This window comes from Bombina bombina, chromosome 8 (assembly GCF_027579735.1).
Source record: "Bombina bombina isolate aBomBom1 chromosome 8, aBomBom1.pri, whole genome shotgun sequence".
Lineage (NCBI taxonomy): Eukaryota > Metazoa > Chordata > Amphibia > Anura > Bombinatoridae > Bombina > Bombina bombina.
Window position 1 is genome coordinate 100,581,079 of NC_069506.1, and position 27,521 is coordinate 100,608,599.

Sequence of the window (27,521 nt, forward strand, 5' to 3'; positions counted from 1 at the left end):
TAGTTGTTAACTAACAATTTTAACTAAGCTATTGTCACAGATTTTTGATACGTTCGCTTGAAGGGCAGTGGATTAGTCCCTGTATTGTCTCTAGCGTGTCTGTGTATGTGAGAGTTTCTTTCACCAAGTTTTTCTTCTCCACTGACTTTTTAGGCAGCTGTGTGTTCTGAACTATTAGGGACAATGTATTGCCTAAGGGCGCTGACTAATATTGCTACAGTGTTGCGTTATGTCAGAAATTTGTATTAATGAAGTTTAGCAACAACATTAAAATAATGTAATAAATTATTCCAGATAGATCACCACTCCCATCAGACTATAAAACAGTATACACACACACACCAAAAAACACTCAGGGTCTGCTCATTGGTCTTCATTAGTGACATATTTAACATAGGGGACTATTTACACAGCCCTTGTGTTTGCTGAAATTTCTTAAACTATAAAGAAAAGCTTTTGAGAGTTTTTCTCTCTTTCTCAGGTCTGAATCAATACCTGAGGAAGAAAGGAAAACTCTTGAAAGCTTGTCTTTTAAGTATTAGGTCAGTACAATAAAAAGGTATCATTGCAAACCGCATTACTCTGGTATTTTGTAATCTTATTTATATATATTTATTTAGTTTTTTCAGTGCTATGATTTAGTGGTAAAAATTAAAATTGGCCCCCCCAGTTTTGACTGTGATATCTTATGTGCCCCCCCCTATATATTATTCCTAGAGTCGCCACTGTCTGGATGAGATATTTTTTGACAATCACACTAGTTGAACTTAAGTCAGAAGTTTAAACAAGAGCAAGCACTGTCTAACTACGATTGTTGTGACAGTAAAAATTATGGGTGAAATATTAGCCAGTGCTGTGAGATTACCGACACACTAATTAAACTATTGCAAACATTAATATCTAAAAATACACAATTGGTCTTAACACTTTCACCATTATTAAGTTAGGGGATCCTAAGGAATAAGAAAGCTAGTTATGTCAAAACATAGCACATAAACAATTCATAGTGCCTCCTTTGAAACAAGATAACCCCTAGAAATTGTAAGAAAAATTGCTGAAACTTTAACCATACAATCCCAATACTAAGCAACTATAAAATGTATACAATATGACCAGTATTGAGACATTTATACCACTGGCAATTTAAATAATTCCCTTCAAGCCAGAAAATAGTAAGATTGGCGATAAATTTGGAGTTTCCAAATGTGGAGTATATTATTCAACTGGTGCTAATACTTATTCAATTAAAGGGATAGTACGTTTTGCAATAAACTTGCAATTCAAAAGGGCAAAGTTTCATATCATTAAAGGGACACTGAACCCAAAAAAATTATTTCGTGATTCGGATAGAGCAGCAACTTTAAGAAGCTTTCTAATTTACTCCTATTATCAATTTTTCTTCATTCTCTTGCTATCTTTATATGAAAAAGAAGGCATCTAAGCTAAGGAGCCAGCCAATTCTTGGTTCAGTACACTGGACAGCACTTGTTTATTGGTGGGTGAATTTATCCACCAATCAGCAAGAACAACCCTGGTTGTAAACCAAAAATGGGCCGGCATCTAAACTTACATTCTTGCTTTTCAAATTAAGATACCAAGAGAATGAAGAAAATTTGATAATAGGAGTAAATTAGAAAGTTGCTTAAAGGGGCAGTCTACACCAGAATTTGTATTGTTTTAAAAGATATATAATCCCTTTATTACCCATTTCCCAGTTTTGCATAACCAACACAGTTATATTAATATACTTTTAACCTCTGTGGTTATCTTGTATCTAAGCCTCTGCAAACTGCCCCTTTATTTCAGTTCTTTTCATTCCTTTAGTAACTTTAGAGGCAAGCCTTCCTCTCCTTCCTCCAAGCAAGATCAAACCAGGTCTTCCTGGAAGCCTAGCCAGTCCTGGAATTAGGGGAAGCAATCTAAAAAGCCTGCAGCTGACTCCAAGTCAGCATGAAAGGCCGGCCCCCGATCTGGGAACGGATCCAGTAGGGGGCAGACTCTCTCTTTTTTCTCAAGCCTGGATAAGAGATGTTCCAGATCCCTGGGTGGTGGACATCGTCTCCCAGGGATACAAAATAGAATTCAAGACTTTTCCTCCCAGAGGCAGGTTTCTCCTCTCTAGATTATCTGTAGACCAGATAAAAGGAGAGGCATTCTTACATTGTGTCAAGGACCTATAGCGGGTAATAGTTCCAGTTCCTCCACATGAACGAGGTCTGGGATTTTACTCGAACCTGTCTGTAGTTCCCAAAATGGAGGGAGCTTTCAGGCCAATCTTAGACCTGAAGTGTCTAAACAAGTTTCTCAGAGTGCCATCCTTCAAGATGGAGACTATACGCTCCATTCTTCCTTTAGTAAAAGAGGGTCAGTTCATGACAACCATAGACCTAAAGGATGCGTACCTTCATGTTCCCATTCACAAGGATCATCACAAGTTTCTGAGATTTGCCTTCTTGGACACTCACTTTCAATTTGTGGCTCTTCCATTTGGCCTTGCCACAGCTACCAGAATTTTCTCAAAGGTTCTGAGGGCTCTTTTGGCAGTGCTTCACTCTCGGGCATTGCAGTGGCACCATACCTAGATGACATTCTGGTTCAGGTGCCATCTTTTCAACAAGCAAACTCTCATACGGAGATCTTGTTGTCTTTTCTTCGCTCCCACAGATGGAATGTGAATCTGGAAAAAAGTTCTCTGATTCCAGCTACAAGGGTTGTGTTTTTGGGGACCATAATAGACTCCCTGTTAATGAAAATTTTCGACTCTTGTCTGGCCCTTCAGTCCTCCCCTCGGCCGTCAGTGGCTCAATGTATGGAGGTAATTGGTCTGATGGTGGCTTCCATGGACATCACTCTGTTCGCTTGTCATGAATACCTCAGGAGTTAGCTGAGAAGGGGTTAATTCTGCTTAGTTGTGAACTAAGAACAGTTGTTTGTTTTTTTTAAAAATAGCTGTGTACTGGGTTTGTTTGTGTTTTGTTTGATGTGCCAGAACCCCTCATAAATAGTTTCTAAAAAACCCTTTCTCCAAATGTTATTGTGTATGCATTGAGTCAATCTCTCAGCTCCAGAGATACCACAGTGCTTCTCCCCCATATCCTGATGAGGACCCAATTGCTTCATGCCATCTCTCTGGTAACAGATTCCAAAGACGAGTACAGTGTAAGGTTTCTAATTTTCTTCTTTTTATTTTGAAAAACTGTTTGCTAATGTGTAATTTTATTTGTAACAACTTTTTATTAATAATGCATTGTGCACACAATTTTTGGCATAATAAATAATTATTTTATTAAGTTTGGCCTTTGTCTAATAATTGAACTACGTTACTGAAAGAGACTGGAATATTAGAACTGTATAATTTAAGTTATTTTCTGCTAAATTGTACTCAGAAAGTTAATGTGCAAGGCTGGGTTTTTCCTTAGGATTTCCCCTTTAATAAATCATAAGTCGTGGCAGCATTGTTAGTTTAGTGTGGGTGGCATTAAAGGGGAGTTTGGGCATTTCTTTTAAGTCTAGTACAGACTAGAGAGTGTTGTTAACCCTTGCACCCACTGAACTAAATCACAAGCTGGTCTGGTGTGGCTAGATTGTGACATATTAGTGAGAGTAGAAGGGGTCTGATAACCCTTTCTGTGCCAAATAAGTGACTGGCGCAAGGTTGGATAACCTTGGTTCATCACAGCTCGGTTCCATCTCAGACCCCTGCAGTTATGCATGCTCAGACAATGGAACGGGGTCTATGCAGATCTGGCTCCATGAATAGATCTGGATCAGGCTACATTAGATTCTCTTCCATGGTGGTTGTCTCAGGACCATCTCTCCCAGGGAACTTGCATCTGCAGACCCTCTTGGGTGATTGTGACCACGGATGCCAGCCTTCTGGGTTGGGGAGCAGTCTGGTACTCGTTGAAGGCTCAGGGCCTATGGACTCAGGAGGAGTCGGCTCTGCCCATAAACATCTTGGAGCTGAGAGCGATCTTCAATGCGCTACTGGCCTGGCCTCAGTTGGCTTTAGCCCGGTTTATCAGGATCCAGTCAGACAACATAACCTCGGTGGTGTACATCAACCAGCAGGGGGAACTCGGAGTTCCTTGGCCATGACAGAGGTGGGTCGAATTATTCAGTGGGCAGAGACCCACAACTGCTATCTTTCTGCGATCCACATCCCAGGAGTAGACAATTGGGAAGCGGATTTTTTGAGCAGACTTTTCATCCAGGGGAGTAGGAACTTCATCCGGAAGTGTTCTCGAGTTTGACTCTCAAATAGGGGCAGATCTGGATCTCATGGCTTCTCTGCAGAATGCCAACCTCCCAAGGTATGGCTCGAGGTCAAGGGATCCACAGGCAGTCCTGATAGATGCTCTGGTGGTTCCTTGGAACTTCAGTCTAGCATACCTGTTTCCTCCGTTCGCTCTCCTTCCAAGGGTCATTGCTCGGATCAAGCAGGAGAGGGCGTCAGTGATTCTCATAGCTCTGGCATGGCCTCGCAGGATCTGGTATGCAGACCTAGTGGAAATGTCATCCTTTCCTCCTTGGAGACATCCTCTGAGGAAGGACCTTCTACTTCAGGGTCCCTTCCTTCATCTAAATCTGGTTTCTCTGAAGCTGACTGCTTGGAGATTGAGCGCCTAATTTTATCTAAGCGTGGGTTTTCAGAATCGGTCATCGAAACCTTTATCCAGGTTCGTAAGCCTGTGACTCTTAGAATTTACCATAAGATTTGGCGTAAATATTTGTATTGGTGTGAATCCAAAGCATACTCTTGGAGTAGAGTCAGGATTCCTAGGATTTTGTCTTTTCTCCAGGACGGTTTAGAGAAGGGTTTGTTGGCTAGTACTCTGAAGGGTCAGATTTCAGCATTGTCTATTTTGTTGCACAAGCGTCTGGTGGATGTGCCAGATGTGCAATCGTTTTGTCAGGCCTTGGTCAGGATCTGGCCTGTGTTTAAACCGGTTTACTCCTCCATGGAGTCTTAATCTTGTTCTTAAGGTTTTACTGCAGGCTCCGTTTGAGCCTATGCATTTCTTGGATATTAAGTTGTTATCTTGGAAAGTTTTGTTCCTTGTTGCTATTTCTTCTGCTAGGAGAGTTTCGGAACTCTCGGCGATACAGTGTTATTCCCCTTATCTTATCTTTCATGCTGATAAGGTGGTTCTGCATTCTAAGTTGGGTTTCTTGCCTAAAGTTGTTTCGTTCAAGAATATTAATCAGGAAATCGTTGTTCCTTCTTTGTGTCCTAACCCTTCTTCTCAGAAGGAGCTTATATTGCATAACCTAGATGTTGTACGTGCGCTGAAATTCTATCTACAGGCGACTAAGTCCTCTGCCTTGTTTGACTGTTTTTCTGGGAAACACAAGGGTCAGAAAGCTACCGCTACTTCACTTTCCTTTTGACTGAAGAGTATTATTAGTTTGGCCTACGAGACTGCTGGACAGCATCCTCCTGAGAAAATTACAGCTTACTCCATGAGGGCTGTATCTTCTTCTTGGGCTTTCAAAAATGAAGCTTCTGTGGAACAGATTTGCAAGGCTGCAACTTGGTCATCTTTTGCATACTTTTTCCAAATTCCATAAATTTGATACTTTTGCCTCGGCGGAGGCTTCTTTTGGGAGAATGGTTCTTCAAGCAGTGGTGCCTTCTGTTTAGGTTACCTGTCTTGTCCCTCCCTTATCATCAGTGTGCTTTAGCTTGGGTATTGATTCCCAACAGTAATTATTGATGATCCGTGGACTCACTGTGTTATTAGAAAGATTTTTTATTTTTTTTACATATAAACCTCAGGCACCTCTGCACCTTGTGTTACTTCCTTTCTCTCCTTTTCTTTGGTCGAATGACTGGGGTATTGTGGGTAGGAAAGTGTTATTTATCAGCTTTGCTGTGGTTCTCTTTGCCTCCTCCTGCTGGCCAGGAGTGATATATTCCCAACAGTAATTATTGATGATCCGTGGATTCACCGTGTCAAGAAATAAATTTATCAGGTAAGCATACATTTTATTTTTTTTACATACATTTTTTGCAACCAGAACTTAAAGGGACATTATACAGTAGATGTTTTCTTTGCATAAATGTTTTGTAGATGATCGATTTATATAACCCATCTGGGAGTGTTTTTGTAACAATGTATAGTTTTGCTTATTTTTTAAAAAATATTGTGCTGATTTTCAGACTCCTAACCAAGCCACAGAGTGTTAGATGTATACACACATTTACACACTCCTGCTGATGCTGACTCCTGCTTAGATTATCTGTCTTTTCATATGCAGGGAAGGGGGGGTGTCTGCTTTTCTTGTTTTTCTCAGCCCCTTTCAGTGGGTGTCCCACACTAACCTCATCAACAGTGCTAAACTGGGAGCATCTAAGTAATTTTTTTAAAAAGGTTTTATACTGGATTTTTAGATCAGTATCTGTGCATATTCTTCTTTAAAAAAGTATCTTTTACATACAGTTATATAAAAATTGGTGTACACTGTCCCTTTAAGTACAGATATTTTCAGTAAAGATGGGCAAAATCAGCTGTTTCAAATGACAAAATAAAATTAGCTATTTGTACACAACATAATTCATTCCAGTAGGTAAAATGGATCATTGGGAACACATTAAATGAGAGAACATATTTGAGTATACTGTCCCTTAAAAATCAATATGATTATCAATAGGCTTAATAGCAGGATGACTCATTCATTGTAACCCTAAATTATTTAAAACAACATGAATCTCTGAATATGTATACATGTTAACATAAATCACAAACAAATGAAACATTAGCTAGGAGATTAAAGAACATCTCCCACAGGTGAAATAATATAACCCAGGTGGAGCAAATGTACTTGCATTTTAAGCAACATGTATATAACTGGAAAGGCTGTACTCCCAAAATCAAATTAACAGATGCAGATTTTATCAATTGAATTAAATGTCAGGACTTTGTTAGCACTTTTTGTCCTTTAACTCCCTTAAAGGGACATTAAACACTAAATAAATGCTAGATAGAATGAAGCATTTAATGAAAACAGTAGTCTGAGAATAACATGTAAATGTATTTTTAAAAGTTTCATTAACAGTTTAAAACTTTACACTTCTTTTGTCAATTTTTAGTGTCTATAAAACAATGGGAGCTGCCATGTTGTAACTTAGGTTACCTTCTCTGCTGTGGCCAATTAGGGACAGTTATAAATAGGTCACTAGACTGTTTAGCCAGTGGCTGTGTAGAATATAACTGTGTTCTGCTTTTCCATTTCTAACAGGAACTGAAAAGCTCACAATTTCAGAATGGAATTATAGGAAAATTGGACAAAATAAATAATGAAAGTAGAATTTATTTTATATATATATATATATATATATATACACACACACATATATATAATTTTATATTACCATCTCAAAGTGTTTAATGTCCCTTTAAAATGTCTCCTCAATATTGATTGTAAATGAATTAAAAAACAGGTTGAATAATGATAAATTTGTTCACCATGTACATCTTGTTTCTGTGATTAAATTATATTTAACTTTGTGTGTATTTTAAACCTTGCAGCTTTTTACTTCTATGGAAGCATTAGACTCTGTTGGATTAAAATATTAATATATTTTACTATATGTTAAGCCTACTTTCATAGATGTTCTTTTAATGTGCCCTTAAAAAAAATAATTTGGGACTCAAACTTGTAATATGGAGCCTCCTCTATCAATTTAATTTCAAATCCAAATGTATTCTGCAGCACATCCCAATAATCATAAATAGATAGATAGACTATATCTCTTTTCATCTACAGATGTGAACTAGATGCTTATTGGATGTTTAATTTGGCTCTTGTTTCTTATTGGTTAAAAGGACATAAAACTCAATATTTTTTTTTCATCACTCACATAGAACATACAATTTGAAACAACTATCCAATTTACTTAATTTATCCAATTTGATTTATCTCTTGATATCCATTATTGAAGGAGCAGCAATGTACTACTGAAAGCTAGCTAAACACGTCAGGTGAGCCAGTAACATGAGACAGATATGTGCATCCACCAATCAGCATCTCCTGAGCCTACCTAGGTATCCTTTTCAACAAAGGATACCACGAGTACAAAGCAAATTAGAAGTAAACTGGAATGTTGTTTAAAATAACATGCTCTGTCTGAATAATAAAAGAAAAAAAAAATAAGTGTGTTTCATGTCCATTCAATATTATTCTGTTGAGTTTAAAGTTCTCTCACTTTGCCGCTATGGAGACTTCAGTAAATAAATTAAAGGACCACTCAATGCAGTAGTATTACATAATTAACAAGTGCATAATGAAAAAACAATGATTTAACACCTACATTGAATTTCAAATAAGCAGTAGATTTTTTTCTGACACATTTATTTTTCTTCCATTTTTTGGCCCCTTGTATCATGTGACAGACCCCAGCCAATCACAGACCAGTATACATATACCGTATGAGCTTGTACATATGCTCAGTAGGATGTTGTTCTCCAGAAAGTGTGAATATAAAAAGACTGTGCAAAATTTGATAATGGAAGTTAATTAGAAAGTGCCTTAAAACTGCATGTTCTATCTGAATCATAAAAGTTTATTTTGACTTGAGTGTCCCTTTATGCAAAATAATACATTCGGAAACAGATTAAAATACATTTGACTCAGTCTAATTGTTCTCAAATTTTCCATAATACCTGTGAAACAGTCATTTCCATGTTACTTTGTCCACTACAAAGCCAGACATCTCCAAATAATATGTCATGAAGTGTAATATTTGTATCTTCTTCTTTATAGTGTTGCTGTGCAAGCAACCAGTACGGCCCACCATGACTAACAGGATCTAGTATTACTTTCCAAATAGCAGTGTCCTCTATATGAAAAGAAAAAAAAAAATAGAAAAATAAATAAATTAGTATTTGATACACAAAAATATAATTGTTTTTTTTCTAAGTAAAAAGGGATTATGAAGTGTAATGTTTGTCAAGAAGATCATAAGAAATATAGACAGGAAAAAAATTAGCTTTAGAAAAAGTGTTCAATAGAATTCGAGGTCTGACTGACTATTGGTGAAGTGATATTACTCCCAACATTTTAGAATTCAGTTCAAAGGCAGTAAATAACAAGAACTATATTATTTCCTTTGAAGAGCATTACTTTGTAGTAATTATGCTTATAAATGATCCCATTGTTTCTTGTAACAATAGATGTAAACAATATTGCTAGAAAAATGAATGGGAGAAATTCTGGTAGGTACATGATTTATAAGATGTTTGTGATCTCTGCTATTTTGCAGGGGTTTTATTCATCCCTATTTAATATGTGAAGTTCAGTTAACCCCTTAACGACCACCGCCGTACCCTGTATGACGCTGGTTCTAAGCCCTTAAAGGGACACTAAACCCAATTTTTTTCTTTCATGATTCAGATAGAGCATACAATTTAAAGAAACTTTCTAATTACTCCTCATCAATTTTTCTCCGTTCTCTTGATAAAAAAAAAAGCAGGAATGTAAAACTAGCCAGCTCATTTTAGGTTCAGCACCCTGGAAAAGGCTTGCTTATTGGTGGCTACATTTAGCCACCAATAAGCAAGCACAACCCAGGTTATGAACCAAAAATGCCGGCTCCTACGCTTTACATTCTTGCTTTTTAAATAAAGATAGCAAGTGAACAAAAAAAATGATAATAGGAGTAAATTAGAAAGTTGCTTAAAATTGCACACTCTCTTAATCATTAAACACAAAATTTGAGTTTAGTATCCCTTTAAGGAGCAGTTCTGTACCCTGTACGACGCTGATAACCTGGACAGTAGCACGCCTCTGCCTGTCATATTGGTGTGCCTGCGCTATTTCTGAATACCTCATGAGTGAGGCAGGGCAGAAATAGAAGAATGGAGGACACCCCAGGCTAGAGATCACAGGGACAAGGTGTCCCTGTGATCCTATGCCTGTCACTAGGGTACCTCCATTCATGAGATAGACGTTGCAATCAACGTGCATCTCATACTGCTACTGGAAGCCTGCATGCGAGGCTAGCTAGCAGCAGTACTGTGTATGCAATCACAATAATTGTAAACTTAAAATGGAGCCTGGCTACTAGCATGCCCCAGGGCATGCTGGTATCAAGCTCAGTGGCCAATCGCTGGATGCCTCAGGAGTGAGGCAGTCCTGTGATGCACAAAAATGTGGCCTATGGTTATGTGATCAAATGTCAAAAATGACAAGCCCCTCCCCTTTTCCTTGAGCCCTCCCCTTCTGTCCCAGTGTACACAAACCATAAACAAGTATTACATTAATTTTAATAAAGTGTTTTATGTATTTCTATTTAATACAGTTTTTTTTATAATATTTTAATAACATGTTTTTGTGTTTTTAACCCCTAAATTTTATTTTTGCCCCTTGGCGATAAAAGGGTTAAACAGAATGTGTCAAAATACCTCTAGATAAATACCAGGCCGGTCTAAATTTTACAAATATATACTATTGTGTAGCAGTTTTCGTGCTCCTAAAATCAGGAAAACATAATTATTTTTTTTGGAGGTATTTTTCTTTAGCTACACTTGTTCTTTTAGAAATTGTTACAAAGAAAACTGCAAAACAATGTTTTGTTTTTTTCTGTTTTTTTATATTTTTTCTCCATTTTTCAGTATTAACCCTTTCCTGAAGGTACTTATTTGTCTATATCAGAACAAAGTATTTAAGGGACATGAAACCCAAAACTGTTCTTTCATAATTCACAGATAGAGTATACAATTTAAAAAAAAACGTACTAATTTATTTCTATTATCAAATGTTGTATTTGTTCTCTTATCCTTTCTTGGACAGGAGTTAGACTCAGGAGCGTGCATGTGTCTGGAGCACAATTGAGCAGCTGTTTTGCAAGAATTCTTAACAATGTTATACATTAGCAAGGATGCTAAAGCGTTCACGTGTCTGCAGCACTATATGGTAGCAGTTTTGCAAGAAAGTTATCCATTTGCAAGAGTACTAAATGGCAGAACTATTTCCTGTCATGTAGTGTTCCAGACCTACATAAGTGTATCTTCAACAAAGAAAATAATAAAACCAAAGCAAAGTTGATAATAGAAGTAAATTAGAAACATATTTTTTAGGGGGCGGAGCTAGCCACTGAACTGAATGGACGTGTGTGTGCCGAGCTCCTAAAACAATTTGACAAAAAGAGCATTTTAAAGCATAATTTTGCAGGACCAAAAGTACAAATTAGTTGCTGGCTCTTGTAGGTGGACGCTATATTTATGTAGGGCGTCCTGTTTTACTTGTCCTACTAGATTCTCCAGCATAGAGCTCACCAACTGCAGTGCCGCGGAGGGGAGCTCAGGCCGCCATCGCCTATAGCCTGGAGGACTGGGGATCCACCCCGGGTGTCCCAACTACTGTTTATACCTGTCTGGACCTCTCGGCATAGCCCACTCGCTGCTACCACCATCCAAGCAGACCTCGGCTGACACGACCGGACCCTAAGCCAGACTCCAATCTATTGCCGCAGCTGCCTCCCTACTCCGGAGGGTCGGGGCTCCGCTCCGGAGTAGCTGTTTTCGCTTGCACTTGACAACCCTCACCTGCTACCAAGCCTCTCTCTACCGCACCGCTCAGGAGGGCCGGGGATCTGCTCCGGAGCGCTCTGCTACTAACTTTTGCTGTGCGGGTGAGGCCACCTTCCGACCCGGTGTCTTGACTAGACACCCCTAAAGAATCTGGAGATCCCGGAGCTGTACCTGTCTAGGGCGCTCATACCTACCCTCCTGTCAGTATATTTATGAAAATCTTAGCAGTATTCTCTAAACAATGTGTAAGTATATGGCAGGGAATATATTTAACAATCTTCCTTTAAACTAAACCTGCAATCAAACATACATTTGCTAAGACAATAAAATTAATCTAAATATCTGAATTCTTTATTATTAGTAAATAACTATGAACATGTTGATACGTAAATATTTGTAATGATTAGAATATGAGTCAATATTATATGCGTTAAAACAAAAACTATTTAAAATATGCTATGCAAAGCTCATGCCAATTTACTTTAAAACCAATCTTTCATTCAGAGCTGCATTTAAAATATTACAATGAGACCTAAAATAGCAGTTACAAACATTCAGCAATATGATTTACAGTGCTAATTTAAGCAATAGTACAATATACACTTCTATTAAAAACATCAGAAATTGTATGTATTATTTACGTAAAGACCCAATTCTGAGTTATAACTCTACAGTTGTATAGATAAAACAATTTAGCATCAAGGATATGTATTTAACAATATACAGACTGAATATAAAACTACAGCTATTATGCATATATCTGTGTTAAAATATTAATTGCAACCCTCTTTCTTTTTATATATATATATACGTTACCAAAATAGATAGTTCAGTTACCAAGGATTCCTTGTTTCATCTCAGAAAATATTTAAGTAAATTTTTGCAATCACTGAGAAAAAGGTAGATCGCTTGTTTAGAATGAATGTATTTTGGACGCCCAGCAGTGTATCATTCAAGTCAGCAAAATCTGTCCCTTTCTCCTTCATGCGTTCACTTAAATAACTTTTTCATTCATTGATGAAACCATGGGAGTGGCCCTACGAGATCTGACCATCCCATTGGTTAGGTGGGATGTCTATTTGGATTGGCCCTTGGTCACCATGGAAACGCATCCTTTAAGCAGTTAAATTTCAACTGCTATACCGGTATCGGCCCTTCGGTGGCAGCAGGCAGCAAAAACAAATTCCTCCTTAACATTTCTAAACATTTTTAGACAGTGAAATATTTCTTTAAACTATGTAATAACTGCCATAATTTCTTGCATGAACCCCTCAGAATATCAATCATAGATGAGGCAAATCTATATCACCTCTCTGGTCATTTTGATATCAAATATGTTATATTATTAACATTTTATTATATTAAGGCAATTTAATACTGCTAATTATTAGCTTAAAATGCATTTATATATCCTGTTATATATGTTTTCATGTGATATAATATGTTCTATGTCTCCGACAATTTCTGCATATATGAATTGATGCCTGCAATAGAAATGGAAACAATTATCAGAAATGGTTTAAGCATTCATATGTCTATGGTTCAAGTATTATTAATCATTTACTTTTAGGTCCACAAATATTTATTTATATTCTTAAAAACATAGAGGCTAAGTAAGATCTTTTATGTTTTCAAAACATATATATATATATGCACTTCAAATAAGGGATTATCAAAATGGTCATTCAATCTATACTAATTCTGAATTTATTTCCTATATAAATATCCCCTGTAGCAATCATCTATTTTATACAATGTGCTTAATTTCAATATTTATATCATGAACCATTCTAAACATACATGGAAAACTGGCATTGTTCCCCTTGCAAAATGTATTTAATTTTATTTGTGTCACCTTCCCCCAAGATGGGGTTTTGCAGTATGTCTTCAAATAGAGATTCAGTGATATAGAACTGTTGTATCACACGTGTCAAATTCCAAAGGGGTCCTTGAACACATTCTTTTCTCACCTCACCAAATGTTCTGAAGTTATAAAAATCTGCATATATAGTCAAATGAATAGGGTCACTGAGCTATTTCCTTTAGAAAAGAAATGTTTGTGTGTTTTACACTACAGGGGTCGTGCTTCAAAAGGCTCTACTGATCGTCAATCCTGATAGACGTGTATTAGAAGCTGTGTTCAACAAACTCATGTTCAATTAATCCTGAGGTCTCATCTAACATATACAGTGTATAAAATATACATATATATACATATATACATATATATATATATATATATATATATATATATATATATACATATACACATATGTAATATTCATCATAATATTCATATACTCTGACACTCCACACCTCCTCAAGTGATCGGCTATGCTGGGGACTGTGCAGGAACTCCTGGTCCCCAGAGATCCAGCGATAACCCGACGGACCTCCTTGCTGCGCGGACTATAGAAAAGGCGCAAACATCTGCCATCTTAGGGCCTCCTCACTTTCGCATCTGCTAGATGCAATACCCAGCCGACTGACGGATCTTCAGCTACTGAGACTGCCTACATAAAGTCTCCTCAGCCTCACACCACAACGTGCCCTACTACAGAAACCGGGTAAGAACTGGTCAGTATATCTGACATCCTCCTCTGCTACTTTAGATCCCGGTGAGTAGGCTGCACACACATAACTTTTTGCAATAGCAGCTTGAGCTACAGGAGACATTACTATTGCTTTGACTTTGCCTATGCATACACTTGCTTGGGGGCAATACAACCACTGGGACTTATTCCACCTCTTTTACACTACTGGCTCTGTTCCAACAAATTAGACACTCTCTTCTACATGAAACATTGCCGCAGTGCCACTACACATGTCTTTGGCCCTGAGCTGCACAGCTTGACTTTTTGACATCTGTGGGCCTTTCTATAGTGTTTGCTTATCGCTGCTGCGTCAGCTCATGTGTCTTTGAGCCCTTGCTCTAAGTGGAGTGTTGTGTTATTTTATTGCTTGCCTAACAACATTTATTCACTGCAGGTCCTTAGTTAGCATATGTCTGTCTGGTCTACCGACCCAAAGCTGAGTGCTGCATTATTTTACTGTTTGCCTAACCACTTTTATTTCCTATAGGTTGTCTCCTTCATGGTAATTACCTAATGCAACAGGTTAGATAAGTGTAACCTAAAGGTGTAACTCCTCCAGACTCACCCTTTCCGGCCTAGCTAGTCTAGGCTGGTCACTTCTACTTCCCCTTTCCCCTTCCTTCGGGTCGTATCCCCCCTCCCTGAGTCGAGAGGGGACTTTGGTACCTTAGGGGCAGTCTGCCCAGCAATGCTGCCCATAGGGTTGTGTGTGACACCCAAGTCCCATAGCAGTGCAGACCCTAACCATTCTGTTTTGATGTAATGTATTCTGCAAATATGTAAGTTACTCTTAGATGCCAAGACCCCAGTCAGCCAGATAAAAGCAGGTCATTATAGTGCTGTCTTGTAACCATAAACCCTTCTGAATATCCATGCAGGCACACAAAATGCCCCAAACATTCAAAAGAAAGCAAAAGCCCCTTAACACACCTAAACGCACAGTGGTGGACCACTTTAGCAAGCCCCTCTCTAGATCTCAAGCGGGTTCAGATGAGGAACTCACGGACGCTAGTAGCTCAGCTGAGACCCCTAGTGAGACTACCCTGATCCAGTTAGTGGGGCGCTCCTTACGTGCTGAAAAAGAGGTTAACAACAACCTTATGGACTCTATCACCGTGCTCCTGACTTCCCACCATAATTTTCTTTCTAAGAAATTTGAGAAGAGCCACGCAGATTTGAAATGTGACATAGCCACCATAGGCGAACGCACTGACATTATAGAGCTCAAACAGGAAGATTTGATGATTGACCACACCAACTTACTTGGTTATTCCCAGTGCCTAGCTGAGCAAATAACGGACCTGGAAGTCAAATTGGCCGACCTAGAAGACCGCACCCGGCGCAACAATATTCGGGTGAAGGGCATCCCCTCAGGACCTGGAGAAGTATCTCCGGGAGCTATTCAGCACAATCATGGGCCAAGAGGAAGGTCAGGAAATGCTGATTGATCGGGCGCATAGGGCGCTGAGACCCAGATCTGTGGAAGGTGATAAGCCAAGAGATGTCATAGCTCGGCTACATTACTACACCTTTAGAGACAAACTACTCTGAGTACTTGCAGGTGGCAGAAACCTTCTGGGTCAATACTCAGACATACAAATCTACCAAGATCTCTTTCCACACACCCTCCAGCTACGGCGCCATTATCAACCTTATACCAAATTGATGAGCGATAAAGCCATAAAATACAGGTGGGGGTTTCCTGTAAAGCTTCATATAACCAAAGATGGCCACCAGTTTACAGCCTCCTCCCCGCAGCAGGCTAGAGAACTCATGCAAAGATGGGACTTGTTGCCGCCGGATCCACCTGATACCCAACATCACAAGGACACTACAAGGGGATTGAGAGCTTCGGCCCCTGAGTGGCGACCACTCCCCCAGAGAGTGGGAAACACCCAGAAAAAATCTTCACAGCACTCAGGCAAGACCCCGACTGCTTGTAGTATTACCGCAGAGTATCGCACTACTTGAGTCCCTCCTTGTTCAGCACTCCATATCAGACACTATGCAGGGAGTTGTCGTACTCCCCCTTGAAGGTCTAGATATCTCCTTCTGGAGCTATCACTTTTCCTCTATTACTTCCCAAATGACCTAGCATGGATAATTTCAGTACTTTTTATTGTTTGGTTTCTTCTTTTTCATGTTTCCCTTACTACAATAGAGAGAAATATAAGTGTTAATGCGCCACTGCATCATTATTACCATTGATTGTTGTTTGTTTACTGTTTATTAAGTAGAGAGCCATACCTAGAGAGTGGCTTAGCTAGCACAACCATGAGTATTGATGTGAATTTTGACTGCTATCCCATGCATAATGGCACTGCTTAAATGTGAATTCTATACTACCACTGCTTGTTGTATGTTGCTTATCATGTAGAGAGCCATGCCTAAAGAGTAGATTAGCTAGCATAACTATGAATATTGGTATGTGTTCCAACTGCCAACCCATGCACAATGGCACTGCTTAGTTGTGAGTTATATGTTCAACTTTATTGAAATTTGGTAATGTTTTATTCTTGTTGAGTTATGTCCTTGCCACACGAGGTCCATCACACAATACATGTAGTGTGACGTATACGACACAGATAGAAGAAACTTGACATTTGTTAAGACTTGAAGCATAAGCCAAGATGGCTGACTGGGGTTAGGCCTCACACGCCGGCCTCCCCCCCACCTTAATAGTTGTGATCTCTTACAATTGCTAGTAAGAGCACTCATTGAGATAGTGTAATATACACATCATTAAATATCCTGACAGTTTCCACAGCAACATATACAGACTGCAGAGAGCGAATAAGCTCACCCCCCCCTTCTTCTTTTCTCTTCTTCTTCCCCCTTTTTTCCTGTTCCTTTGGTAACCATTCCCCCCCCCCTTTTTTTTGGACCACGGGAGACATAGTGTCTATTGGCCCCATGGCACCCATAACTGTGGCTACACTTAATACCCAGGGATTAAATTCCCCTACTAAGCGAAGCCTCCTATCTAACTATCTGAACTCCCACAAACTGCATATTGTGTTCCTCCAAGAGACACATTGGGACAAAAAGGCTAGACCACTCCGTAACCCGACACACTACCCCATATGTGAAATGGCTTCTTTCTCAGAGAAAAAGAGAGGGGTAGCAATCCTAGTCCATAGGGATGTCTGTTGCGCCATAGAATATTCTGACCGTGACCCCGAGGGCAGATACCTGATTTTGGTCTGCACACTAAATGGAATACATTATACCTTGGCCTCCATCTACACCCCAAACGCCAAACAGATACCATTCCTGAGAAAAATTTTGAGGAGACTGGGCGAAGTTAGGAGGGGCCACTTACTGATAGGAGGGGATCTGAATTTGGTTTGGGACCCCACCCTAGATAAAAAAAACCCTAAAACATGCCTCACTGACCGAAACCTCAATACCCAATCCAATGCGCTGCACAAGCTCATGTACCAATATGGCCTTTATGACATCTGGCGCTGCCTTGCCCCAACAGAAAGAGACTACACCCACCATTCTAAGCCGCATAACTCCTACTATAGGATTGATTATCTGCTATGTGACTCTTGGACTTTGGACCAATTCTGTGCCCCACGTATAAGACCATGCCCCTCTTCAGACCATGACCTGGTTAGTGCTAGGTGTTCAACGTTGCGCCCCCCCCCCCCCCGACAGCAGGCCCTCCTGGAAATTACCAGACCAATTTCTCTCAGAAGGGGAGATCCCCCAACTTGTTGAGACCATCTCAGATTTTCTGAGACATAATGACACGGGTGACACGAGCCAGGGAATCCTGTGGGCCTCACTTAAAGCCTATCTCAGGGGGCACTTTATTAAAAAAGTGCATTGTTGAAAGCTCAGAGCAAGATCCCTCTCGCTAAATTGTATGCTGAATTGAGGCAGATTGAAATGGGTAATAAAAATACCCCTACTCCCACCCTTGCCGATCGGGTAGGCACTATCAGGGATCAAATCAATAAGAGAGAGCAGCTTCGTGTTCAAGCAAATCTATTCAGGCTCAAGCAATTATACTTCTATAAAGGAAATAAAGCCGATAGATTGTTTGCCCGTAAGCTCAGGGACCGTGCGGTCCAGGCTAGAATCCCCTTGATCTCTACTGCAACAGGCGCAGTCCACTCGCCAAGAGATATAGGGAAGGCGTTTGCCAACTACTATACCTCACTATATAACCTTAATAATGAATCTTTGGGAACTGACGCTCATAGAACAGCGACCCAACAGTTTCTGGCAAAGTTAGACCTTCCCTCTTTAGACGCAGATTCGGTCAACGACCTGACTGCTCCTCTCACCCTGGAGGAAATCAAAACAGCCATCCTTGCCTTAAAACCCCACAAGGCACCGGGTCCAGACGGCTTCACAAGCCTATTTTATCATACCTTCACACACCTGCTATCGCCTGTTTTGCTTCGCCTCTATGAGGAGGTTATGAAGACTGGGGTCTTCCTCCCCGAATTCCTAGAGGCCAGTATCCTGACCATACCCAAAGAGGGGAAGGACCCGATGCTCTGCGAGAGTTATCGGCCTATCTCGCTTATTAATGTGGACGTGAAAGTCTATGCTAAGGTCCTGGCAACTAGACTTGGGAAACACTTACCCTCACTGGTCCATTTGGACCAAGTGGGATTTATTCAAGGTCGGCAGGGTACAGACAATACCCGCAGGCTACTGAATATATTTATGGAAGCGGCGGATATGGGGCTACCCCTCCTCACCCTGTCTATGGACGCGGAAAAAGCGTTTGACAGGGTGGGGTGGGAATATATGTTCTGCGCCCTGGAGCGTTTTGGGATCCCTCGAGTATTCCATACAGCTGTTGTGGCTCTCTACACCTCTCCGACGGCCGTGGTCAAAGGTTTAGGCTTTTGTTCCCCTAAAATTACCATCAGTAACGGGACCAGACAGGGATGTCCCCTGTCCCCACTCATTTTCGCGTTGGTGATGGAACCGCTTGCGGAGGCAATTAGAGAAAATCCCAGGGTTCAGGGTCTTCAGATTCATGACACCCTTCAGAAGTTAGCGCTTTTCGCTGACGACCTCACTCTTTTCCTAACAAACCCAATAGAATCGCTCCCTCCCCTCTTAGAGACTATTGACACCTTCAGCAGAATATCAAATTATAAGATTAACATCTCTAAAACAGAGGCCTACATGATCCACGTTGGGCAGTCAGAACAGAGGTGTCTTAAGCGACTTTACTCGTTTAAGTGGTCAATAGTCGGGATCCGGCATTTGGGGGTCTACCTGTCTCATGTCAAAGACACAGTGATACAGGAAAATTATGCTGTTCTGCTAAAGGGGGTTGAGGCCAGATTGAAATCTAAGAAATATGAGGAAATATAGTGGATGGGCAGAATTGCTGCTCTAAAAATAATGATCCTCCCTAAGTTAACCTACATCATGCGGTGTATCCCCATCCCAGTGCCGGAGAGGATCCTACGCGGCTTCCAAACATCATTTAATTCCTATGTTTGGGACAATAAGCGGCCGGGAGTGGCTGCAGCCATGCTCCAGGCACCGGTGGACCGAGATGGATTAGGTCTACCCAATGTTCAGCTATACCACCAAGCGGCGATGATTTCACATGTCTCAGCGTGGGGAACAGCCCTACCCCCCACAAGATGGAGGGAGCTAGAACAGGCATCCCTCCCAGCATACATTGATCTCTCGGACTTGTTGTGGGTTCCCTCGCACTTAGCTTCGCGAATACCTATCTCTAACCATCTCATCAACTGATAGCCCCACACCCTTCCCCTATTCACCAGGTCACGTCACTCTTGCAGGGGCTACCTAACACCCGGCTTACCCCCTGGAAGACCCTTGAGGTCACTTCTTTAAGTGACTTCTACTTAAACGAAAATCTTCTCCCAAGCCATGACATGATAGCCAGGTTTGGCATCCCTCGTCATCTGGAGTTTGATTTTATGAGGCTTAGATCCATTATGAAAGCGTGGGGATTCCTGGTCAATAAGATCAGGGCTCCCTCTATCTGGGAGATTAGATGGAAAGCGAGCCTGCAACTACACAAGCCTCTTACTGCCCACTACAAATCCCTTTTAGGGCCTCCCACCCTTGTAAAAACGAGACATATGACCTCCTGGGAAACTGAGTTGAGACTTACTTACACGACCCTAAACTGGTCAAAGGCGATACAGTTGACTAAATCTGCACTTCATTGTGTCACAATGTACGAACTTTACTTTAAGATCATTACTAGATGGCACTTAGTGCCGACCAAGCTTCGGACTCTGTACCCTGGACACTCACCCTTATGTTGGAGAGAGTGTGGCGAAATAGGTACTCCGCTTCATGTGTGGTGGTCATGCGACAGACTCCGACCGCTTTGGTCTAAAATTTGTGCGACCTGTGAGGCCCTAGAACTCCCGACCCCAGATACCCGGGCCTAGACCTTCTACATATTGGGGTAAAAAAGATACCGAAACATATGAGATACTTATTAGTTTACCTGTTGACATCGGTCAAAATGTTAATAGCCAGGAACTGGAAGAAACAGCAGCCTCCAAGATGGCAGGCTGTGGTTGACTACCTGCAGTATATCAAATCTATGGAAGACTATGTCTTTCGGATGAAAAACCAACCAGATATCTTCAGTCAAATCTGGGGACTTTGGGAGACTTACCTTAAACCGACTCCATAATTGCCCTTTCTCCTGAACACTGGGGGCCTGCCTTTGACTATGACCCTACCCGGCCCTAGAAGATGCACCTCACTGTGTCTGAACTGAGGTGCTCACCAATATAATATCCCCTCCCTCTCCCCCCCCCTCAGATGCCTTCCCCTCCTTCTCCTTCTTCCCCCCCTCCTCAAGGGGGTGTGGGTGAACGAACTCAACACCATAATTTTCATTCATACATACTACGTATACTTATTATTTCCCCTCTTTTAACTGTCAAGCCAACTGGGTATGGCATACATTGCCGTACGCCGCTTAAAATATAAAACCTTAAATATTTCCTTAGAATAACCAATACATAACAACTGAAATGTGCAAGTACGCACCAGTGAATGATTACTTGTTACTTATGACCTCTATGCCAGGTACACTGCTCTCCTTTGAATGTCATTCTCCTTTTGCATAATCGTGTGTATTTCCGCTGCCAACTATGTCAAGAGATAAATGTGTCGTTATGTGGTTTCTGTAATATATTTTTCAATAAAAATTTAGATATCGGCTTCGGAGTGCCGTCACCTGCAGGTTTGCATGATCATCTAAGTGGTGTATCTCAATCCCCTGGACCTTTCTGACCAGAGAGATTGACAGCCCCTGCTCATGCACGATTGGCTGCCTGCAAGCAGGGGGCGGCATTGCAATGTTAAATGAGTATTGCTGCCCACTAGACTTTCAGCAATTTGCAATTAACAAATCAAACAAAAGCAATTGAAATGACTTAACACAACAAATGCTTTGAATGGTTTCCCCAAATTAAACTGAAAATGCTACTTTTAATGAATTCTGCAGTCTCAAATTATTTAAACCCTTCATAGCACGCATCTTTATTACTTAGTAGAGCACCCTTTTTTCTATTATGACCTGCTGCAAATGAGATGCATATCCAGACACCAGCTGCTGGCAGCGTTCTTGAGCAATGGCCTCTAGTTCAGTAATACTCTTGGGTTTGTGTGCTGCAACCGCATTTTTCAAATTCCACCAGAGATTTTCTATGGGGTTCAAGTCAGGTGACTGTGATGGCCACTGTAGAATCTTCCAGGACTTCTTCTGCAACTAAGCCTTGGTGGAATTTGAGGTATGCTTGGGATCATTGTCCTGTTGGAAGGTCCAGTGAGACCAAAGCTTCAGCTTCCTCACATATGACGTTTTCTCCTAGGATTTCCTGATACTTCAATGAATCCATCTTCCCTTCCACACGCTGCAGGTTTCCAGTGCGGAGGATGCAAAGCAGCCCCAAAGCAGCACAAGCCACAATTATGCTTAACTGTAGGCAGAGTGTTCTTTTCATTGTATGCCTTATTTATATGATTTTGAGCATATTGGATCTGACTTTCCTTGTGCTTTTGGGTCAGTAGTGGTGCACATTTTGGAGTTCAGGCATGGAAACTTTCTGCATTTAGTACGCTCTTACTGTGCAAACAGACCTCAGTGCCTGTTGCCACCAAGTCTTGCTGCAGGTCTTTTGCAGTCACTCGAGCGTTTTTCTCAACCTGCCTTCTCAGAAATCTGGTTGCAGTAGTTGATAGCTTCCTTTTTCTGCCCCATTGAGGTAGTGTAAACTGTTCCTTTAACTTTGAACTTGCAAACTATGCTTCCAAAAGAGTGTCTCTAGGAACATTCAGTGCCTTTGCTATATTTCTGTATCCTGTCCCTTGTTTGTGAAGGGCGATGACCTCTTCTCTTAATTTTTTGGACCATTCTTTTGACTTAGCTATATTTCTAACATGCAGTCAACTGTGACACTCATCAAACCCCTACCCAGTTCAGGTATTGCATGTGTTCTAGATCAAGCACACGTGGTGCAACTAATGAACCCTTGATTAGTTGCATTAAGGTGTGCTTGAGACAACACCTGTTTTGCATATTTGTGCTGTTGTGAGGGATTCTATTCAGGGGGTTAAATAAATTTGAGACTGCAGAATTAATTAAAAGTTGCATTTTCAGTTGCATTTGGGGAAAACACTTGAAGCATTTGTTGTGTTGAGCTATTTCAATTGCTTTTGTTTGATTTGTTAATTGCAAACAGCTGAAAGCCTATAAAATTTGTCAACAAACTTTGGCCTAGATTTAGAGTTCGGCGGTAGCCGTCAAAACCAGCGTTAGAGGCTCCTAACGCTGGTTTTGGCCGCCCGCTGGTATTTGGAGTCAGTGATTAAAGGGTCTAACGCTCACTTTGCAGCCGCGACTTTTCCATACCGCAGATCCCCCTACGCCATTTGCGTAGCCTATCTTTTCAATGGGATCTTTCTAACGCTGGTATTTAGAGTCGTTTCTGCAGTGAGCGTTAGAGCTCTAACGACAAGATTCCAGCCGCCTGAAAAAAGCAGGAGTTAAGAGCTTTCTGGCTAACGCCTGTTTATAAAGCTCTTAACTACTGTACCCTAAAGTACACTAACACCCATAAACTACCTATGTACCCCTAAACCGAGCTCCCCCCACATCGCCGCCACTCGATTAAAAATTTTAACCCCTAATCTTCCGACCGCCACCTACGTTATACTTATGTACCCCTAATCTGCTGCCCCTAACCCCGCCGACCCCTATATTACATTTATTAACCCCTAATCTGCCCCCCTCAACGTCGCCGACACCTACCTACACTTATTAACCCCTAATCTGCCGAGCGGACCTGAGCGCTACTATAATAAAGTTATTAACCCCTAATCCGCCTCACTAACCCTATCATAAATAGTATTAACCCCTAATCTGCCCTCCCTAACATCGCCGACACCTAACTTCAATTATTAACCCCTAATCTGCCGACCGGAGCTCACCGCTATTCTAATAAATGTATTAACCCCTAAAGCTAAGTCTAACCCTAACACTAACACCCCCCTAACTTAAATATAATTTTTATCTAACGAAATAAATTATTTCTTATTAAATAAATTAATCCTATTTAAAGCTAAATACTTACCTGTAAAATAAACCCTAATATAGCTACAATATAAATTATAATTATATTATAGCTATTTTAGGATTAATATTTATTTTACAGGCAACTTTGTAATTATTTTAACCAGGTACAATAGCTATTAAATAGTTAAGAACTATTTAATAGTTACCTAGTTAAAATAATAACAAATTTACCTGTAAAATAAATCCTAACCTAAGATATAATTAAACCTAACACTACCCAGTGGCGGCTGGTGAATTTTTGGGATGGGGGTGCACAAGACCCTGCCCCTATTGGAAAGCCACGCCCCTTTGGAAAAACCACGCCCCTTTTTAAAAACACGCCCCTTTTAACAAGCCACACCCATTTAAAAGCCACACCCCTTTGTGAAAGTCACGCCCATCAAATGGCCCCACCCATTTGAACCAGCAGTGTTTTTGGTCATCGTCTTCTTGAAATATCCAGGCCCGGCCTGGGGGTAACTTCAACTGAAGTTTGTGACTGATTCCTCAACATTATTCTCAAGTATCTGCTGATATTGAGTGGAATCCATGAGACCCTCAACAATATTCCCAGTAGTACAGGTCTTTGGAGGTGGTCTGTGGGCTGTTTTTGACCGTTCTTATCATCCTTTGCCTATCCGATATTTTACTTGGCCTGCCACTTCTGGCCTTAACAAGAAATGTGCCTGTGGTCTTCCATATCCTCACCATGCTGACTATGTTCCTCACAGTGGACACTGACATCTTAAATCTATGCAATAGCTTTTTGTAGCCTTCCTCTAAACCATGATGTTGAACAATCTTTGTTTTTAGGTCATTTGAGAGTTGTTTTGTGGCCCCCATGTTGCCACTCTTCAGAGGAGAGTCATAGAGAACAACTTGCAATTGGCCACCTTAAAACCTTTTCTCATGATGATTGGATACACCTGTCCTGTCTATGAAGTTTAAGGCTTAATGAGCTCACCAAACCAATTTTGTCTTCCAATTAATCAGTGCTAGGTAGTTACAGGTATTCAAATCAACAAAATAACAAGGGTGCACAAATGTATGCACCTGTCTAATTTTGTTTTGATGCATATTGCACATTTTCTGTTAATCCAATAAACCTTATATCACTACTGAATTTTTACTGTGTCCTTCATTTATTTGATAGATCAAAATGAAATTACTGATCCAAACAGCCAATTATTTATAACTGAAAATCATGGAAATTGTCAGAGGTGCCTAAACTTTTGCATACAACTGTATATGATTTCATGCACTCAAACTGTATTAAAGTAATGAACTCAGATATGAAATATATTTTCATGAAATGTAACATAAATTATATATAAATACTATGCTCCAATACAGCTCACAGGCAGGATATCTAAAAAATATACAAAGGGAACATTTGTTAAAGTTTAAGCTTCAAAAGATTCTTTACTTCATCGCTTAATGAGATTAGATCTCTACAAACAAGATGACCATGTTACCTCTCTGGGGTGACAGAGAAACAATTCTGTACTTTACTTCAGATATGCTCAATCTTCAGGAAAGTAAGTAATTATCCCTTGTATGATATACAAATGATGAGACTAACAATACTTTTGAAGGTCTGAATCCACATATACGTCTGGAAAGGTTTTCTAGCTCAGAATCGATCCAAGCATATAGAAGACAAAATTTCATATGAAATGACTTGTACCTAATTTTCATATAGTTTTATTTACTCCTATACTTTATTAAGGAATGACTTCAAATATGGATTATATTTATATTAAAGTGGGATAATAAGGAAATATAAATAAATTAATCACTACAGAATTCTAATTAAATGAAATGTAATATCAGAATATGAAATGATTACTCAATTGATTTCAAATAGTTAATACTATAGTATAGCTGATTATTAGTATCATACTAACTAAGTATTAAATTACAATCCTTTTAAGTCTCCCAATATTTAATGAATCATCGCGTTCATCATGTCCTCAAAGTGAAAGCTCAAATGCGCCGGAAAATAGAATACAATTCATAATTTGGGAAAGAACATAACGATTTGTGGTTACTTGATGTTAGTGTTTTTTAACATTCAAACAATATGCACTGACAAGTTGTTGGCGAATATCAATCCTTCATAGCAAATTAAACTCTAATGGGGAGTATAAATGTGATTAGTAGCAATTATTTATATTTTTGGAGTTAAATGTGATAAATCGGCGACACCATAACTCACCCAACTTGAATCACCACTTTGTTTTTCAAACAGGAGACAATAAAAAGAAGATCCTGTTTGCAAAATGACTATTAAGTTAATCTCTTAAGATATTATCAGTAGGAAGTATATATATATACATATATATATATATTTATATATTTATAATATTTAATATTATGACCATGTCTAATATTTAAATTAATATACAAGAATCCATACTCTTCAGTATACCCATGTCTAGTGTTAAAATATACATGCTCAGTTAAATTATATAATAACATATGTATTAACCAAATGATTAATCAAGATTCAAAGCTGCGAAATAATAAGTATCTTGAATGTACATTTATGAAAATATATTCCTGGATTTAAAGAACCTTCCACTTTATAGAGAAATAAAACCACATCTCAATTATTGTTGCCCTAGCCCCCAGTGTTCGATATTAGGCAATGCAGCCAAAGGCCGTGGCAACATTAAGATAAATACACCAACATTTTACTTTCTACAAAAGAAGATTATTTCTATTACACTAGTGCTTAATAATTAACTTCAAAGGTAAAGATTAAAACAGAATGTTGATAACTCAAGTACAATTTTTGTAAATTAAGTCAATCCGCCTGTCTTTTTTTGAGGCAAATAAATCAATAACATTTTCGGTGAATGTAGGCATGTCATTGATCAATTGTTTTTCAATTGTGAGCATGGCTAGAGCAGTCAGTCTTTCCTCAGTCATGGTGCTCCTTAGAAATGTCTTAACTCGTTTTAAAGTTGAGAAACATCTCTCAGCCTCAGCAGTTGTCACGGGAATAGTCGAAATAATTTGCAACAGTTTGTAGGTCTCCGAAAAAGTACTGTCCAAGTTATTTTCTATTACAAACTGTAGAAGACTGATGGCACCATTCATATTTCGGAAATCTGGTCTTCTGTAAATTACTCCTAGTTCCGTTTTCAGGCGATCTTTCTGTAATATGTCATAAACCGCTGATGTTTGTTCAAGAAGCTGATTTGGAAAATTCTTCTCGTAATCTGCAAATTTTTCAGCTTGGAGGAGAGAAACAGCCGAGTAGTGAGTTATAAAAGAAAATCTATCTTTTACTTGATTTGTGATAACATCGCATATCTCTTTAGCTGCCACAGTCCGAGCAATGTGAATATTTTCTCTCTTCCTTTTCCTTGATGATTCCTCTGTTTCTGATATCGTCATGATCACTGTGTCCATTCTTTTCCTTTCGTTTTCCATTGTCTGCTGGAAAGTGTTAACATGTTTTCGAATAAGTGCCGCGTCTGTTTGTGTTTTCTGAAGTTGGTTGTATAACACATCTACATGTGGCATAATATTGTGAAAAACTGAAAGCCAAAACACAAATACAGAGTCTTGTAACATACGCCGAATAGCCCCAGCTTGATTTATTGCTATTTCTTTTTTCGATGTTGACTCTATTTTTTCCATACATTCAATTAACTGTTCCCTGTTTTCAAACACTGTATTGACGGTTCGACTCTTGAAATTCCACCTGGTGGCTGAACCATGAGGTATCCTTCTTCTAACAGTTTCATCTAGAATAGCTATCCGTTGTGGCGAGTTACTAAAAAAGTT

At 39.7% G+C, this 27,521-nt stretch overlaps 2 protein-coding genes across 2 annotated transcripts in view; one reads left to right on the plus strand and one right to left on the minus strand.

Moving 5' to 3' along the window:
* The window catches only part of SIAE (sialic acid acetylesterase), a 138,337-nt gene that overhangs the window by 85,816 nt on the left and 25,000 nt on the right, over positions 1–27,521 (minus strand). The window contains exon 3 of the mRNA XM_053690480.1: positions 8,667–8,842. Coding sequence (XP_053546455.1) covers positions 8,667–8,842 — 176 coding nt within the window. The remainder of the gene's footprint in view (positions 1–8,666; positions 8,843–27,521) is intronic.
* Positions 1–27,521, plus strand: part of SPA17 (sperm autoantigenic protein 17) — a 224,561-nt gene that overhangs the window by 35,956 nt on the left and 161,084 nt on the right. The window lies entirely within an intron of this gene.